General features: G+C 36.8%; 1 protein-coding gene across 1 annotated transcript in view; it reads right to left on the reverse strand.

Moving 5' to 3' along the window:
* Positions 1–17428, reverse strand: part of AK5 (adenylate kinase 5) — a 90527-nt gene that overhangs the window by 15521 nt on the left and 57578 nt on the right. Inside the window, exons 9-10 of the mRNA XM_054165607.1 lie at positions 7290–7332; positions 6399–6443 (exon numbers count right to left, since the gene is read on the reverse strand). Of these exons, the coding sequence (XP_054021582.1) occupies positions 6399–6443; positions 7290–7332 (88 nt within the window). The remainder of the gene's footprint in view (positions 1–6398; positions 6444–7289; positions 7333–17428) is intronic.

Raw genomic sequence — 17428 nt, forward strand, 5'->3', positions numbered from 1 at the left:
AAAACCACCTCTTTTCAATAAAGTTTTTTAAGCACGTGGCTTGTGTATTTATCAGCTGTTGGGACTTGCAAGTATGACGACACAGCTCTATTATGTGGATTTAAGGTTCTAGAAAATGCATGATTGTCCTTTTTGTTTACCCTTCTGTGAACAAGTATAGGAATAATACATTCACGATAGAGTGAATTTGGCACCATCTCCTCCCGAGCTGAAATTCCTTCTGACCTTTGCATTCAGTTTAAGAAAGAATTGCTCTGAACATATAATTTTCAGAGAAGTTACAGTACTGTAGCTGTGAATAAAAATTGGGTCAAGAGGCAGAAGCACCAAAGGAACGGTTTTGTCTACAGTAATCTGGAATCTTTTGCTTTCAGCTTCACAAAGACAATTATAAGCCCATGGTGAGAGAATCACACTGGTGCGAAAATTTGAACCAGAAATATCTTTGTCCCAGACTCATTTTCTTGACAATATGGGTTGCAGGTTGTTTAATAAGAGGAGCATTATTCTTTCATGAAAGTGTTGATTGACAGAAAACAATAAGAGCGGCTACAGAAAAATGAATGCAGAGAAATTATAGGCAAATTATCCATAATAAGACTGTTAAATATATGTAGTGGCAATTATTTTTGTTTCTGAATTTTTTTCTGTATTAGTAAGTTTGTGTGTGCATGGACTTCTTTTCATGTTGTCTCCTGCTCTTGAATGTATTAGCAGTGCAGTAATTTTATCTTAATTTGCAGTGTGTATAAAGATCAATTCATTCTATTTCTATATAACTGTTTCTCTTCTGCATGTAGAGCTGAAATGAATTTTGTAACGTTCCACCATACACTAAAGAAACTAGATCTCTTTTTAGAAATAACAATACAAGGACATTTTTTGGTTGTGCAGTAAATAAATATTCATAAAAGTGGATGCGTTTCCATAACACCTATATGTTTTAGCATTTTAAAAGAGAATGCTGTCAGACTGGTATGCAGAGCATATACCATAATGAAAGCTATTATGCCTCCAAAACATTAACTGCAATTGCTATTTTTTATTTTTATTGTAGAAGGGTTCCAACAAAACTGAGATTAAAATACTGTCCTCTTTAAAGAGGAAAAGACATAATTAAATAACAGTTATGTGCTGAAAATGGTAATTTTTATGGCCACTGCTATTAATTTAGTATCATTTGATAAGCAGGCAAAGCATCCTACTGCTTGACAAATGTATATGACTCACTCTATGGGCCTCATACATTCTTATTAAAGAATGGGAGTGAAGTTCCTTCTTGGCCTGATCTGAGAAGAGGCTGAACACCCCCATAAAATTCATCATTGAGAGCTGAATGCATATTGATATTTATACCAGTATCAATTTACTTGCCTGAAGTTCAAGTATTAGTTAATGTCTTGTCTCACTCTGAAGGCCAGTATTTAATATGATGGGAAAGGGGCTATTTAGGTGGGAAAGAATGTTAAAGTGCATTTGCTTACTAATTAGATAATTCCTTCCTGCTCAGGGTATATACTTAGAGGAGTGCTGCAAAAGCAGCTCTAACAGCAAATTGACCCTGCAGTTACGAGGTGTACTGTCACTTCATAATGTTGCAAAAATGGTATTTTGGCCTTTTACAGGGTCCCTTTCTTTAAAAAAAAAATTAAAAAAAAAAAAAAAGAAAGAGAAAATTGGAATCATTTACTACTGCTGCATATGATGGCTAACAAAAGCTAGCACAACAATATTTTCAGGAAGGCTTCACTCCAACTTGCTATGCTGTTTTTTAAACAGTAAAAATATAGTGGGATTGAAAAAGTTAGTGGAGTTTTCCAAGTGGATCGGTTGTTCTGAAAGCATAAGATTCTTTGTGAATGCTGGTGCATTTTTTCCCCCCCATATGCTTTCTTCTTTTACTCTGCTTACAGATATTTTTGAGGGAGGGGGGAAAAAGTGAATGACTGATTCACGGTCATTTGCTATTCAGATTAATCATGTTGTCTTCTATTTTTCATGTGTGATGTGAAGATAATGAGATAAAGCCTATAAAATGGCCAGGGGAATTATTAAATGTTAGCATGGTTTTGTGTCAGTGCAGTGTATTTTGCTTTAAAGCTCATTCATTAACATGATAAAAAGGTTGCAGGTTAAGCAGGTTGTATCAGCCAGCAAGACTGTTCTTGTCAGCTGAATCCCTTATGTGTCCCTTTGTGCTTTCTGATACAAACAGTAAGCAAGTATCTGCAATCAGGCTGCTATGCCAAGTATAGAAATAAAATGCAGTTCTGTGTATTGCTTTCCTGTAAGAAAGACTGGGTTAGAAGGCCTGTGCATTTCCTCTGTACAGTTTTCGCTTCCATTATGCTGATTCAGCTACCTATGAAACTGTGTAAGGGGACCTTCTGATAATGAACTTTCTGGCAGCACTGCTGACTTAAGTAGTCACCTTTCCTCATTCTGTTACTGACTGTGGAAGTTCTTCACAGAGAGCACTTCAGGGGGAGGAAAAACAGTGGTCTCTGTGGGTAGGGCGAAATTGCAACTGGCCAAGCAGCACTTCTGAATGTTTAAGTGCAGCTTGCCTTAGATCAGTGAAAGATCTCAAGTTAAGAAATCAAGACTTTTACACCTGCTCTTCCTCATGCCCCAATTCCCCCTGGATTATGAAAGACTCCAGCAACCTCAGACATGTGATTCAATTGTAACATTCCAGCCTACAGGCAGATGAATTAATGATGCCAGAGTGAACTGAGGCTGCCACCATGAGTGAGCAGGAACAGGAATAAGCAATATGAGCAGCTCATGAACCATCTTTGCTGCTAAAACTATTAATAAAGCAGAAGTGTCACACAGACAGAATGGGATGTCTCTCTTTTATCATATACCAAAACACCATGAACACTCACAAAAAATGCCAGCAGCAGGTTTTACAGGAGGGTCCCACCGCTCACTTTAATATGTTTCAGTTTCCAGACCTTATTTTCATAATGACTGTCATCCCTGTTACATGGAAAAGTGCTTGCAGGGGAAGCCTAGCTGCACAAAGGAGAGTGAGACTTCAGAAAAGAAATAGAAATAATCCCAGTCAAGCTATCCTTATATTCAAGCTATGATTTTGGAGGACTAGATCAGTTTAGCAATTCTATTACTCTATTCTTAGCTTTAGAATACAGTATTCAAAGGCTTCTCAATATCACTTCATATGGTTTTAGACTAAGTGAAACCATAAAGAATAATGCTGTTAAAAATTACAACAAACTCTCCTTTTTTTTTTTTTTTTCCCTCCCCTCTTCTGAAAGACAATTTTAATTAGAAAACAACCAGGACCACATGTTAGCACAGTGTTGTGATGTCTTGGGACATTACTGAATTTTCATCCCTCTGAAGAAAATGTTTATTTTTTTATATGTTCATTTTTATTGCAAGTTGGGGAAAGCAACTTTCATCAGCTTCTACAATTAATGCTTGCACTAACTGGGGTTTTCATTATCCATGCTGCTCATCCTATACCTGTCTGACTGTACAAGAAGGTGTAATACAAGTGTTGTAGCATAATTTAGGTTGGAAGGGACCTCATGTGGTAAAACTCTCTGCTCCAAGCTCATTCAAGGTCTGACATACTTGAGACAAATAATGAGGTTGGGGGTTGAGATTCTTTGGTTGGTTGGTTTGGTGTTTTGGGTTATATTTTGTTTGGGTTTGGTTTGGTGTGTTTGGGGGGGGTTGCCATTTTTTTTTGTATGCCCAAGAAACTAGTGCCTGCAGCTGATGACATTCTACATGTAACTGTAGGTGGTGAGAATATCTCCAGAGTGTCAGCTGAAAAGCTGGTGTTACATTGAGCTTAAACCATTATTGGCTTTGGCTCATCAGCAAGAGTTGCAGAGGAAATTGGTTGCACTGACTGAGTTTTAAACATTACATTTACAAGTAAGCAGAGAGTTTGTTTGTGGCATAAAGTGCAGAAAGATTCCTGAAAACTTGCTGCTTCAGTTTCAACCTCAACCAAAGTCAAATACGGCTATGCAGAGATAGGGGAGGATAATGCTCTGGTGACTTTGTTATGCACAATAATTTTCTGGATGTGATCCAGAGTCTCACATTGCTTACAAATGACAAAATCATGCATTGTTCATTATGGTTAAGATTGCATTTGTGGATTTTTTTTCCTGTTGTTGGTGGTGTTTTTTTTTCCTGTTTGCTTTATTGTGATCTTTTTGTAGTGACTGGCAATAATTACATAAGTTTTGAATGTTAAATGTATAATTTTAGGAGATGCTTTTTTCTTTTTATTATTTTTGTCTTGAATTTTACTTTACAGGATAAATGTTACTTGGCTTTACTACTTTTTTTTTTTACCCTGCTGTTATTGCCCAATTTGATGCCTCTGTTTGCTGTCTGGATAAAAGCTTCTGTCGCTTAATTACTCAGAGTTGATCGTTATTCCAATTAATCCCTACATTAGTTCTAATGTAAATCTTTGCTAATTAGATTTCTTTTTTTTTTATTTCCCTTTTTGGACAATTTTCAAGGTAAATTAGTGGTGGAGGGGAGAATTGTCTGCTGTTTTCCCTTTTGTCTTATAAACAGCACCTCCTCGGCTATAGCAGATGGTGTATTTATTTCAATTAGCTTATGAAGTACCTCAAATGCACATCTTTAGAACTCTAGTTCTAAGATATCTATATAACCATCTTATTATCTCCTCATGACAGGCCTATATAATGAGTAAACATTCCTAGAGACACCTGAGGCCGCTTTTCCCATTCAGTTCTCTACAACAGTGTGCTCTAACCCATCTTCTCTGCTTTCTTTCTAGTCAAGGTATCCTAGGCTGAACATTTCTACTGTCCACTGTGGTACAGTACTTAGCCACTGAGAATATGTGGTGATTTATTTTTTTTTTACTTCTTTATTTTTTATTTTGCCTTTCTGGTCAGATTTCATTCCTTTGAATGACATGTAAGGTTACCTTCCTGCCTAGGCAAATGGTATGCATTTGGCTAGTGTGTAGAATGGTAAACCTGGAGTGCAAGTACATCAACTAGTGATTAGAGCATATTAACCAGCCTGAAAAGGCCATAAGGAAAAACAGTTTGTGGCCACTCCAATCAGCAAGAAACCTGTCTCTGGGAAATACCATTTACATTCATACATACATGGAGTAAAATCAGTATTTTGCAGCCAAATGAGCAATCATGAAAATCTCATGTTGGCTACCAAAACCAAACAACAGTAAAAACTCAGGGGGAAAAAAACGTAGCCCTCTCTCTTCACATCAGACTTCAAGGAACTTTTTCAGGATGGGGAGGATGGGCAGTGGAGACAAGTGTATTTTTGGGAAAGAGTATAAATCGTTCTACATAATTTGTTGAAAAAATAAGCCAAACTTTTCATCAGAACGTTTTCAACAAAGGAACCCTTTGACTTTTGATTCAGCAGAATTCTCCTGTTTCTAGAATGCATGTATTAGTCTGGGATGGATTTAGGAGCAGAAATAAATAGGGGAAAGGTGTGTATTCAGCTTTAATCTGGAAGATGGCTAGTAGATGGCTTATAAAAAGTTGTAAAATAAAATTAAACCCCACTCTATAAAAAGAGAAATCAGTACAGAGTTAAATGGAAACTGTGTCTGACCATGGATGATTTCCTAGGCAAAATTCACCTTTTTAACAAAATGTCTGCGTATAATGTTCCAATACATGAGGCAGAGCAAACAAAAATTTGTCACTACTGAACAGCAGAAAGATGTAATTCAGTTTGCTTAAAAACTGAATATGAAGCACTGTCCCTGTTTCTCTTAAAAGTCTTCCAATGAACTCATTGGTAACCTAATTTTACTATAACACATTACATCCACCCTAGGTTTGCAATAAAGAATCAGCTTGGATTTGGTGTAAGATAGGATGAGATAAAGGAACAGCACATAAACTTGCTATCTTTTCACAGAATCCTTTAGGTTGGAAGGAACTTCTTGGGATCATTTAGTCCAACAACTCTGTTACACCGGGATCTGCCAAAACAGGTCGTTCGGGACTGTCCTTGGTTTTGAACACCTTTAGGGATGGAGATTCTGCAGTCACTTTGGGAAACCTGTTCTGGTGTTTGACCACTGCCCAATGTTTGACCACTCTCACAGTAAAAAAGTGTCATCTTGTGTTCAGAAGTTTTTCAGTGAACTTGTAGCCATTTTCTCTTGTTCTGTCACTGGACACTGCTGAGAAGATCCTGCCTCCTCCATCTTCTTTCCCTCCCATCAGACATTTATACATACTGATAAGATCTCCTGGAGCCAAGACGAAGAGTCTAGTCTATACTACCAGCCAAACTGTTCTGCTAGACTTTAAAAGAAATTATAATTAAAACTAATTAACATGCAGATTTTCAAGTGTTAAATTAGGAATCCTACTTACCAATAACAAAAATTATGTGTGATTTCCTCAGATCTTCTGAGAAGTCTAATGTGAAAATAAAAACATTCTAGTTGACAAGAGCTACTGTTTTTAATCTTAGACACTTTCTGCATCAAATTGGGGAACACTCATGTAAGGTGGGCTGCTATTTTTCCCCTAGATTTACTTTCTTCTATAATGTTCTGCATTCCAAAAGGAGCTATTATCCACAAGCCTATTTACCTCCTGGTTTCATAGTTCTCACTGCAGATATGATAAAAATAATTGACACAAAAATTAGATCTTGAACATACATATAAGTTCTTTAGAAAACAAGAAAAAGAGACACACATGTATCTTGCTGTAATAACTTGCTTCCTGAGCCATTGCATTGTTCTCTGAATATATTATGTCTGTTATGCCATAATCTCTTCAGAAGTTTGTCCACATGCATTCAGATTTTGTTATTTACTGCATCTGAGATATAGTCTTAAATTCCCCTTAGTCTCAAATTCAGCCAAATACCTGGATTTCACTGAAGATTATTATTGTTGCTGTCATTTTAGAACCAAAAATACTCTGTGTATTGCAGGTTTGCCTTTTGCTGAAACAGTGTTTCTTTTAAAAAACAGTTCCTTCTGGTCTAGTTCCCTCCCATTCATTAACCTGATTACACCAGTACAGAAGGTGATCTTGCACCATCTGACCCTGCTGGAATTTTATTATGCCTTTGATGTAATCATTTACGTTTGTATTCAAAGAGAACTTGCATTATAAAATCATTTGAAAGATAACTTTCACAACATAAACAGTCTGAATTCACTTTTACCTTCTAAGGAAATGTATTTAATTATAAGGGACAATCAAAGATTTGAAAATCAAATGGCAAGTGACACTGAAAAAGAAACTCACCTCCTGTGCTCTCATAACCAGAAAAACTTGACTGATCTTCATCCTGTTAATTAAGAAATTGACAAATTGGAGTGGATATTCTGCATAGTTTGTGCTTCTTATATCTGCTTATCTGTATATCTTGGTATCTTCTCCATATTCTGACCTCTCAGCTTTAATCTGTGTCAAGATACAGTTAAAAATATCACAGAAATACTCAGTACTGTTTCAGTTGTCCTTGAACACTTCCAGGGATGGGGCATCCACAACTTCTCTGAGCAATCTGTTCCAGTGTCTCACCACCCTCGCATTCAAGAACTTCTTCCTAATGGCTAACCTAAATCTACCCTCTTTCAGTTTAAAACTGCTACCCCTCATCCTGTCACTATGCTCTCTGACAGTGATCCCCCCCAATCATTCCTGTAGGACCCCTTTAAATACTGTAAGGCCACAATAAGGAACTCCCTGGAACCTTCTCTTCTCCAGGCTAAACAACTTCAAGTCTCTCTGAATGTTATCCTCCTAGGGGAGTTCTTCAGCCCCCTTATCATCTTTGTGTCCCTCCTCTGGACCTGCTTGAGTAGATCCATGTCTTACGCTGCAGGCACCAGAGCTGAACATAGTACCCAAAGTGAGGTCTTGCCGGAATGCAGTTGAGGGGAAGGCTAAGAGTGCATTCAGGCCCACTGTCCACACCAGAACAAAGGTGTTAAACAGCACTGGTCTCAGTGCAAACCCCTGAGGTCTGCACTTGGATTCTGAGCCACTGACTTCAAGTCTTTGCAAGAATCCAACCAAATCCTTATCCTCCGAGTGGTCCACCTATCAAACCCATGTCTCCTCAGTTTTCAATCTGGAGGCAAGAATGTTGTGTGGGGCAGTACTGAATGCTTGACCACTTAAGATTCTTTACATACAGCATAGTACAATGAATGAGGAACTACAAATCCTGGTCAGCAAGAGTGTTAGAGCTGGAATTCTTTGTTGTTCTACAGATCAGAATTGTATGTGTGCTGGACGTAGCATAAGTTATGTAGTGTCAATGTACTCATAACATCAGTGCTTTAATCTAGACTATAAAACACCAATAATAGTAATGGAAAGTAATATGTTCATATTACATCGCCAGTGTGTAACATCAGCATGGAATACATTTTGCTAGTCCTCTCAAAACAATGCAGTGTTACCAAGCTGTAGTTTCTTACAGTTCTATTTTAGTTGCTTCAGTATACTGTCAGAAATAGCCACTGCTAGAGATTTGTGTAGCTGCGTGGTGAGCAGAGCAGGTAAACTGCTGGACATTATAATTTGCAAGGTTCTTGGACTAACTACCCTTGCACGTTTGTCCTTGTGTTCCAATCAGCACTGAAGCACAAGTACTCTTCATTAGGCTGAAGTGTCATTATGTTGGCTATATGGAACTATTTCTTTTCTTTCTTTTTCTTCTTCTTTTTTTTACTTTTTAATTTACAGAAATTCTTAAGCTATTGAAAGAAGCAGTTGAATTGAAATTGAAAGTAAGAGGTGAATCTCTTTCCTGGGATTCAGGTGACAGTATTAACCCTACGTGTTTTTCCTCCTATGTAATAACAGGATCTATTACATAAAAAAGGTGTAGGTTTAGAGTCCGCTTTTTATCATGCCTTTGTAGGTTTATGGATCACAATAATTTTAGACATGAAACCCAGAATTGTTTCTCTAAACATCAAGATCACAGTTGCAAGTTTACAATTAAATGAAAGAAGCAGTACTTCTTGCAAGTACTGCTCTTTGTTTTCCCCTGTAATTACAGAATGAAACTGCCTCCATAACCCTGGTGGGCTGCTCAGAACAGTAGGTGATAATAAAGGTCAGTTTAAGTCGGGAACAGCTGAAATACCACAGAATTAGAGAATGGTGGGGGTTGGAAGGGACCTGTGGAGATGATCTGGTCCACCCCCGCCCTGTTAAAGAAGGGTCACCCAGAGTCCTTAGCACAGGAATGCATCCAGGTGGGTTTTGAAAGTCTCCAGAGAAGGAGACTCCACAACCTCTTTGGACAGCCTGTTTGGTGTTCTGTTACCCTTGAAGTGAAGTTTTAACTTGTATTTAAGTGTGTTTTCCTGCGTACTAGTTTGTGCCCCTTGTCCTGTCACTGGACACCGCTGGAATGAGCCTCACCTTCTTGACCCCTCTCCTTTTATGCATTTATAAGCATTGATAAGAGAAGACTGAGAGAGGGGATCTTTTCCATATGTCATAGAATACATAGAATTGTTATGGTTGGAAGGGACCTCAAAGGAGTATCTAGTTTCAACCCCTGATCTCTAGGGAATTGCAAGAAAAGTTAGAAGGAGTAAATTAGAAGACCTGAGCTGCAATTAATTTGGCTTTGATGACAAGGTGTTCTTACAGAATCTTTATTCTTTTATGCTCAAACTCATCACAGAACCATTTCCCTTCACCACTTTCCTCCCAGTCTTCTCAAAACTACAGACAATTTTTCTGCTGATCTGGGTAGATTTGCTGTTCAGTTTGCAGTCCCTGGTAGAGAATAGCAGAGACTGGTCCCTCACATATACATTTGACAATACCTATTTCTGATTGTGTCTTTCTATTGTGCAGATCTCTACAACTGTGAATGATTTTTAACCTCTATCAGCCGAAAGCATTGTTCTGCCGAGTTACTAAATTGCTTTGGAAAATAACTTTAGATTTAACAAGTGATTGCATAAGGAAATTTCCCACCAGTTACTAGATTGATAGTCATACTTTACATCACATTGCCATCAGGAAAACAGTAGCAGAATGGTTTCAGTGTTCTTGTTATAGCTGTTTCTATTTAGCTGAAAGCAAGGTAAGGAAGATTATAGTCTTTCATGTATTGAGCTCTGAAGAAAGGGTTGTCTGTGACTTAGATGCTATTAGAGCCAGGATATATCTATAAATTCTATCTGGAAACCAATTAGTGGGTCATAGTTGTGTAAATGATCAATAAACACTATCAATAGTATATTAAAATAATTGCTATGTGGAAATTTGCAAACTGTAAACAATGCCTTATCTGACACTTGCATTTAGAATTGGAAAATGGAGGCTTCTGACTTTATTCTGACTTAATTTAGCTCATTATTAGCAAATATCTCTCTAGTACTAGGTGCTTCATAGGTTAATGAGTTTAACTTACTGCCTGTCATTGCCAGGTTGTGAAGTAATTTCCATCATTAAAAAACCTCTGACAGTAATTCACAGCAAATAATACCAAACTAATACAGAAGTCTCCAGGTCTTTGAACTTTGCTACTAATGAATTAGGACTCTTAAGACCTATAATTTTAAAAGATTTTTTTTTTTTCCTAATGATGGGACATTTTCTTCATTAGGATTTAGCAACAACTATTGTGAATGTTTGTTACCCTAAAACTACCACACCTGATGACTTGAGAAAGCTTTTGTCTTACCATAAGGACTCTTTTCCAGTCCTTGGTAAGATTTTTTTTCATGACATGGAAAAGAATTGTTGCTTAAATACTTCTTAAAAATATCAGTGAGAAGTGCCTGATATATTTTATTCAGATATCTGACAGATACAACAAGAGATCCTCCTAGAATTTTATTGAGGAGGATAAATAATCACGGATTAGGGAGAAAAGAGGGAGTAAAGTGAGACTGACTTTAAAATACAACGCGATTGTTGCCTAAAATTGCATTCAATTTATCAGGATTGAATTTAAGAATGTTAATATCCAAAGGAACCTGTCAGGCACAAATTATTTAAGCAAATAAAACCTACTTATTTGTCTGGCCTAGATATATTTGTTGAGAATTGAACTTAATGTGTAAGCAAGAGAAAACAAAAAAATGCAGCACAGACAAACATAACTTCAATACAGAATGACATAATGTATACGGGAGAAAACAGAGGCAAGAACTGACTATGTAGTCTTCTCATGGTGATCTCATCAGCATCCCTTTGTTGGGAATGTATCTATCTAACTATACATCTCTCAGCACTCTATAGTTATTGAATTCTCCCTTTGCTTTTCTTAGGTATTCAAAACACTCATACTCCTGCAGCATTTTATTTCTTATTTCTTCAGAAAACACTACATTTCCATATAGATCATTCCTGTACTTCCTCTGGGAATGAGAGGCAAGAGTATTATTTCCATTTTAGCAGAGAGGCTGGGTCCCCTGTCAGTGTAAACCCAGAGATATATGGAAGAGCTAGGTTTAGTACTTAGATTTATTTTATTTTTTTCCTTTCACCTCTTTAGCCTATTTAATTTGAATACTCAGGCCTTAATATAGTAATATTAAATGAAATCTCCATATGACTGCAGATGATGCTTCTACATCTAGTATCCTTGAAATCAACTTGAACTCTCAAATTCTTTCACTGATTAAGAACAGTTTAAGGAATTAAAAGGCAATATGAGATAATCTGTTGAGCCCCACCTGGATATTAAATTTATTTGCTTCAGTACAGTCTGGGCTGTCCAGTCTGCGTGGTTTTACTTTGATGTGTTTAGCTTGCAACTGGATTTAATAGGCTTCTACTTAATCACAGAGGATGGTCTTTCAGATCAGATGTACACAACCTCTATTTATAAGAATGTAATTATCACTGAGTGATGCCCTTACATGTATTGCAAAATGTAAAGGGCCTGAGTAAACTTTATATGAGCAGAGTCAATTGCCAGAGGAAATTTGGATTAGTCAGATATCAGCTATGGAATTTCTATTCTAAATTCCTGTTTTCTTCTTGTAAGAATGAATATTTAGTTTTTATGAGGTATGCTAGGTTAGTTGCAGGTTTTATGTATGAGCATTGGTCCCTGGGAATGAATTTTATGAGCTATATAGTTGCTTGCCATTAAAACTGATTTATGATTCAAATCACTTTTTGAGGCTGAGCTGCTTTCTGCAACCTGAGGGTCAAAATATGCCTCGGGAAAGCTGTGGTGGCAATGCTCTGGCCTCCTCTGGACCAGAACTAATGAATATGTGCAAACCAAATACGATGCAGTATGAATGCATTCAAACTTTAAGTTGTTTGTTTTGCCCTGAAAGGCATATCTTATACAACTCATACTGCTCAGCAGAGTGGAGTTATTAGAGTCAAAAGGTACTAACAGTAATTGTGATAAGAGAACAGCATGCTAACACTAAATGAGGTGACTTTGGAGTGTCTACAACTAGAAAGTGGGGAAAAAAAAAGTCAGCATTTTGTAGATGAAATGATAAACTCTGGTATTAGATTGCTATGATTCCTTTTTACTTTGGGTTTTTTAGCAAAGACAAGAAATTCTATGCCCCCCCCCCCTTTTTTTTTTAAATAAAATATATCAATTCTGAAAACAAAGCAAATGCACACCTTTACAGACATAGATAGTAATCAATTTTTCCCACTTGTAGACCAAACTGATTAATCTGGCTTTCAAAGCTATACCAGATTTATTTCACAGTATTCATTCTGGTCCCTCGACAGCATAAAGAAGAATATCTATCAGTAGTTTGGAGGGGGGAAAATCACAATCTGTTTGCTATAGTACATGTAGTTTGGATTCTAGTTGGGGGGGTGGGGGATGGTGTTTTTACTTGTTGTTGTTTGTTTGGCTGGTTTGGTTGGGTTTTTTGTGTTTTCTGTTTGCTTGTGTGTTTTAACTTCTGTAGGGGTGTTTGTTGTGAACAAAAATCACACACCAAAACCTGTTATGTGATTATAAAGTATGAAAATGAAAGCAAAATTAATGTAATTTTATATTTATTTCTGGATGCAGGGGTGTGTGTGTAGAAATTAATTTTAAAGGGCACATTCCCCAATCAGGTTATGCAATAAGAACACCCTTCCCAGCAGGATAGTGTGATCAGAGCAATATAAGAGTGTTCTAGTAAACCAACCACTTCATTTGCAACTTTTATATTAGATTTCAAAGTCTGAACTAGAGGAAACAGTGTTATATCTAATTTGAAGAAGAACTGGGGCTTGATTTTTAAATATCTTTGTGTTTTGAGGACATGTGAGACACTCCATATGCGTATTATATAAACAAGGACACGTGAGACACTCCATATCCGTGTTGCCTGTGCATAGTTATTATCTATTGCTCATTTTAAAACACTGCTGTCACATACAGTATTGAGTTACTTTTCAATAGATCTATATTAATAGAAACCTACTAGTGCCTACAGAATTATTCCCAGAAGTTATCACTATTTCTCCTTCAGCATTCTTCTTTTCTGTAAATCTCCATCATTTCTTAAATGATTTTCCTCACTGTGGAGTATTTGTTTCTTGGTATAAATTCTCCTGGGGGGGTTGGTTACATAAAGTGACTGCAGCAGAGAAATGGAGCAGGAGATCTTCAAGTACATTTGAACTGCAAACTCAGCACTGCTTAGGTCCCTTTTTTTTCAGACTGCTAATGACAATCCTAATGAATGAATCTCTCAAATCATGCACCATGGGCACTATATGAAGAATCTCTCCGCCCAGAACTGTTAAAATTGGCTTCTGAGAGTTGGAATTTAGTGGTTTGGTGGTGGGTTTATGTTTGTATGTTTGTTTTTAACTTCCAATGAAAAAGGCTTTTCTTCAAGCCGGTCTCAATTTGATTTCCAAAAAGAACTTGGCACAGAGTAGGGTGTTGTAAAAATAAGACCAGCATGTAGCCTCAGATAATACAATTTATTGATATTATGATAAAAGTTGATCGCTGCACTCAAAATTTACCTCTAAAAAGGTCTTCTCGTCTTAACATTTGATCAAATATATTCTAGGTTTACTAAAACACCTATTTGCATTCTATAACTTCCAATAAGGAACTTTTACAGTATTTTTCAAGAACATCTCTGTTAAGAGAGAATTTAACTATGGGAGGAACCAGTTCACTGAGATGCACTACTGTGAAGGAATGCTAAAAATAGGTCACTTCTCACTCCTTATGACTGGTATTTAAGCCCAAATTGACGGAAGCTGACTGCACAATCACGGGATACATAAAAAGTAAGACACCAAATAGGAAACATATGGTTTCCTGAAAATACATACAGGATTTAAGGGAAGAAAAAAAATCTGAAGTGTTTCAAATGCACCCAGAAAAGCCACTCTTGCACTTCAGTATGTTTTAGCTGAAGAGTAGTTTTGTATCCCATTTACTACAATAGCATCCTTGTAATCACTGCAGTTTAATAGATACAAGCAAAAATCTCTAGTGTGTACTTGAACAGTGATTAAGAAATATTATTATGTTTTATAAAAAGCTATTTCTTCTTCAGTACACGAAAATATAGGATTTGCTGCCACAAATATTTTTAAGAAAAGGCTTTGGTAGGTGTCTTTAGAGGTGCTGGACTATGTGAACAAAACCCATCCACAGTCACAAGTCAAGTCTCTAAACCAAGGAGGCAGAAGGGGTGGCTTTAAAATACACCTTGCACTTCTTTATCAGCTTTAGGTGCAATATGAAATGTTCTGATGTGGATCCTATTTGCATCAACTCTGTGGGAAGCCTGAAATTCCCCAACAATTATGCAGGTTCTCTGGCTTCCAAAGGTAGACTCTCTGGATTGCAAAAGTAAACCAGAAGTCATAAATTTAGCTGTAAAGTTGTACTTTGTGTCTGAAAGGGTAATGCCTTGGTTTGCCAGCAGAGGGGCCAGGTGAAGAAAAGAGGTATGCTGTTCTAGTGCTATTACCCAGAAAAATGAGGGTAAGACACTGTAAATGGTAATTTTTTTTTTTCTACAGATGCTTTCCATGAGCCACAGAGAGGAGCCTCCTAAGTTACCATGAAAGTAGTCAGTAGAATATAAATGCTGCTCACCTTGAAGAATGATGCTGTCATTTTTGTTTACACCCTCATGCCCTGTACTGCCCACCAGAGGTGCAGGCAGCCAATTTTTGGTTCAAAATCAGGAGAAAAATAGGGATGCAAAGACTTCCATTAACCTTAGCAGTTCAGTCCCCTCTAATATTTTTTCTGCAACAATAAACCAGGTTGGAAGAGATCTTCAAGATCATGGCATCCAACACATCATCCAACACCATCTAATCAACTAAACCATAGCACCAAGCACTCCATCAACCCTCCTGCTAAACACCTCCAATGATGGTGACTCCACCAAATATATGTACCCCCACAAAGTAAATTCTGCTAACATTCTGAAAGATGAAGCAAACCACTGTTTTTTCCGAAGAAAAAACGCAGATTGAGTACACAACAATTTTTCTTGCCCACTTCCCCATGGTTTGCATGGGGTAAAATAGAACAGTAGGCTTTCTTTCACATGCCTGGTGACTTTGAAAAAAGAGAATAATTGTTCAAGCTTACAAAATGATACAGAAGCACCAAAATAAACTTGGTTTCAGCTTATTAAGGGAGCACTTTGTATCAGGCAAACTGTAGTACTTTGTTTCTAGAAATGATTTTTTTTTTAAAGCATTTAATAGGATAGTTTCCATGGCAACTTGAACCGAACAGATTGTTCATTGACTTCAGTACATTTCTATTAAACATCTTTTCTCTATAGTTAAGCCCGCCTCTCCAGCTTTTTAATTTCTTTAGATGCTTATTCATTGTATGTTTTTGCAGAGATCCTTACAGTATATTGGACTCCATCTTTTTGTGCTCTTCAAGAAAAACAAATGTTGAAGGAATGTTGAGTTTCCTAGAGTCCATTTTCTTTTCTATTGCATACTACTGTTTTAATCAGTTTCCTTGCAGACCTAGAATTTGTAGTTCAAATTGATACTGCAGAAATGTTCAACATTAAAAGCCCAAATGTCTTCTGGATATTCTTGGTTATTTCACTAAGCCCTGAAACAGTTAATGCTGCACAGCATATATGAATGAAGCTGCTGTAACACCAGAAGTTCCTTATCTTCTCAAGTAAAGAGAAGGCATGTGATTACACTAGATCTGACCCCTTTCATAATTTATTCAATGTTGATCTAATTTAGAAGTTCTAATGAAAAATTCTCCCACTAAAGGAGATATTCCATTTGTTCTTTATTGTACTGAAATGTCAAGCCCTGGAGTACTGTCTTAAGGGTTAAACACATTACTTGGATTGAATCTTTGATGTAGAGAAAATGGAATGAAAACATGGTGATAACTGATATGAAATGAAGTAAATGGAGAGAAATTGTCTTTGGTTTAATCCATGGAGTGTTGCCCATTTGTTTTAGGAATATTTGTTCCACTTCTGCAGGGTCTTTTCATTTTCTTTCTTGAGTATTTAGGTTTCAAGCTATGATAATGAAGACCGGCTAGAAATGTTGTTATAACCTTGGTAGCAACAGAGTCTGGTTTTCACTCATTATCTTAAAGGTTTTCTTTTCCTTCCCTAAGGCCTGGATGTGCTCAGGGTGGGAAATGACAGTGAGCTCCAAGAATTGTCACTATATGGCAACAACTTTTAACCAAGAGCTTGTTTCCTCTCATTAGAATAAGAGTAGGTCTCTTTGAGGGCCTTTTACCTCCACTTAATTTTGGTTTTGCTTGTGGCTTTTCAAGTGAGCTGTCACATTCTCTAATTATAAAACATTCTGCACTTGCAGTAAAGATTGAGTTATGCAGTTTTCTTAATTCAATAGATTGCTTGTCACTTCTGAACAGAAAACCTTTTATTATCTTTCAGTCTTTTTTTACATGTAGCTTTCTTAGGTCTTTGATACTTGGGGACAAATAAAAGGCAGTCTCTCCTTTGCATGTGCCATTGCATTTAACTAAATGCATAATTAAATGCAGTCTGACACTTGAAGGACATGGAAATGCATCACCAATGAACTGGTAACTTCCTTTGAGGCATAAAAAACTATTTCCTTCCTTTCTCGATGTAAAATTCTCCTACTCCTCATTCCAAACATTAAAAGAGACTAAGTATATTTTCAGGGGTTTTAGTTGAAGTTCCCTGATTTTCATGTTTTTCTGAATTCTGAAGTTGTCTACAAGCACTTATTCGGGAGTATATTCACTCCACAGTTATCTTCCTGCATGTTTTAACTTTTTAAAAATAATTAGTATAAATATTCTCCAGACTTAGCTAAGACTGTCTTGAAAGCCTTGTTTTCACAAGAAAATAATTGCATGCTCTTTTCTAATGCAACTTTTGGATAAGATTCACTACTGCCAATTTTCCAACACTTCCTTTTGGCCTGAATGCACTTGAAATAAG

The sequence above is a fragment of the Dryobates pubescens genome, chromosome 11, assembly GCF_014839835.1.
Source record: "Dryobates pubescens isolate bDryPub1 chromosome 11, bDryPub1.pri, whole genome shotgun sequence".
Lineage (NCBI taxonomy): Eukaryota > Metazoa > Chordata > Aves > Piciformes > Picidae > Dryobates > Dryobates pubescens.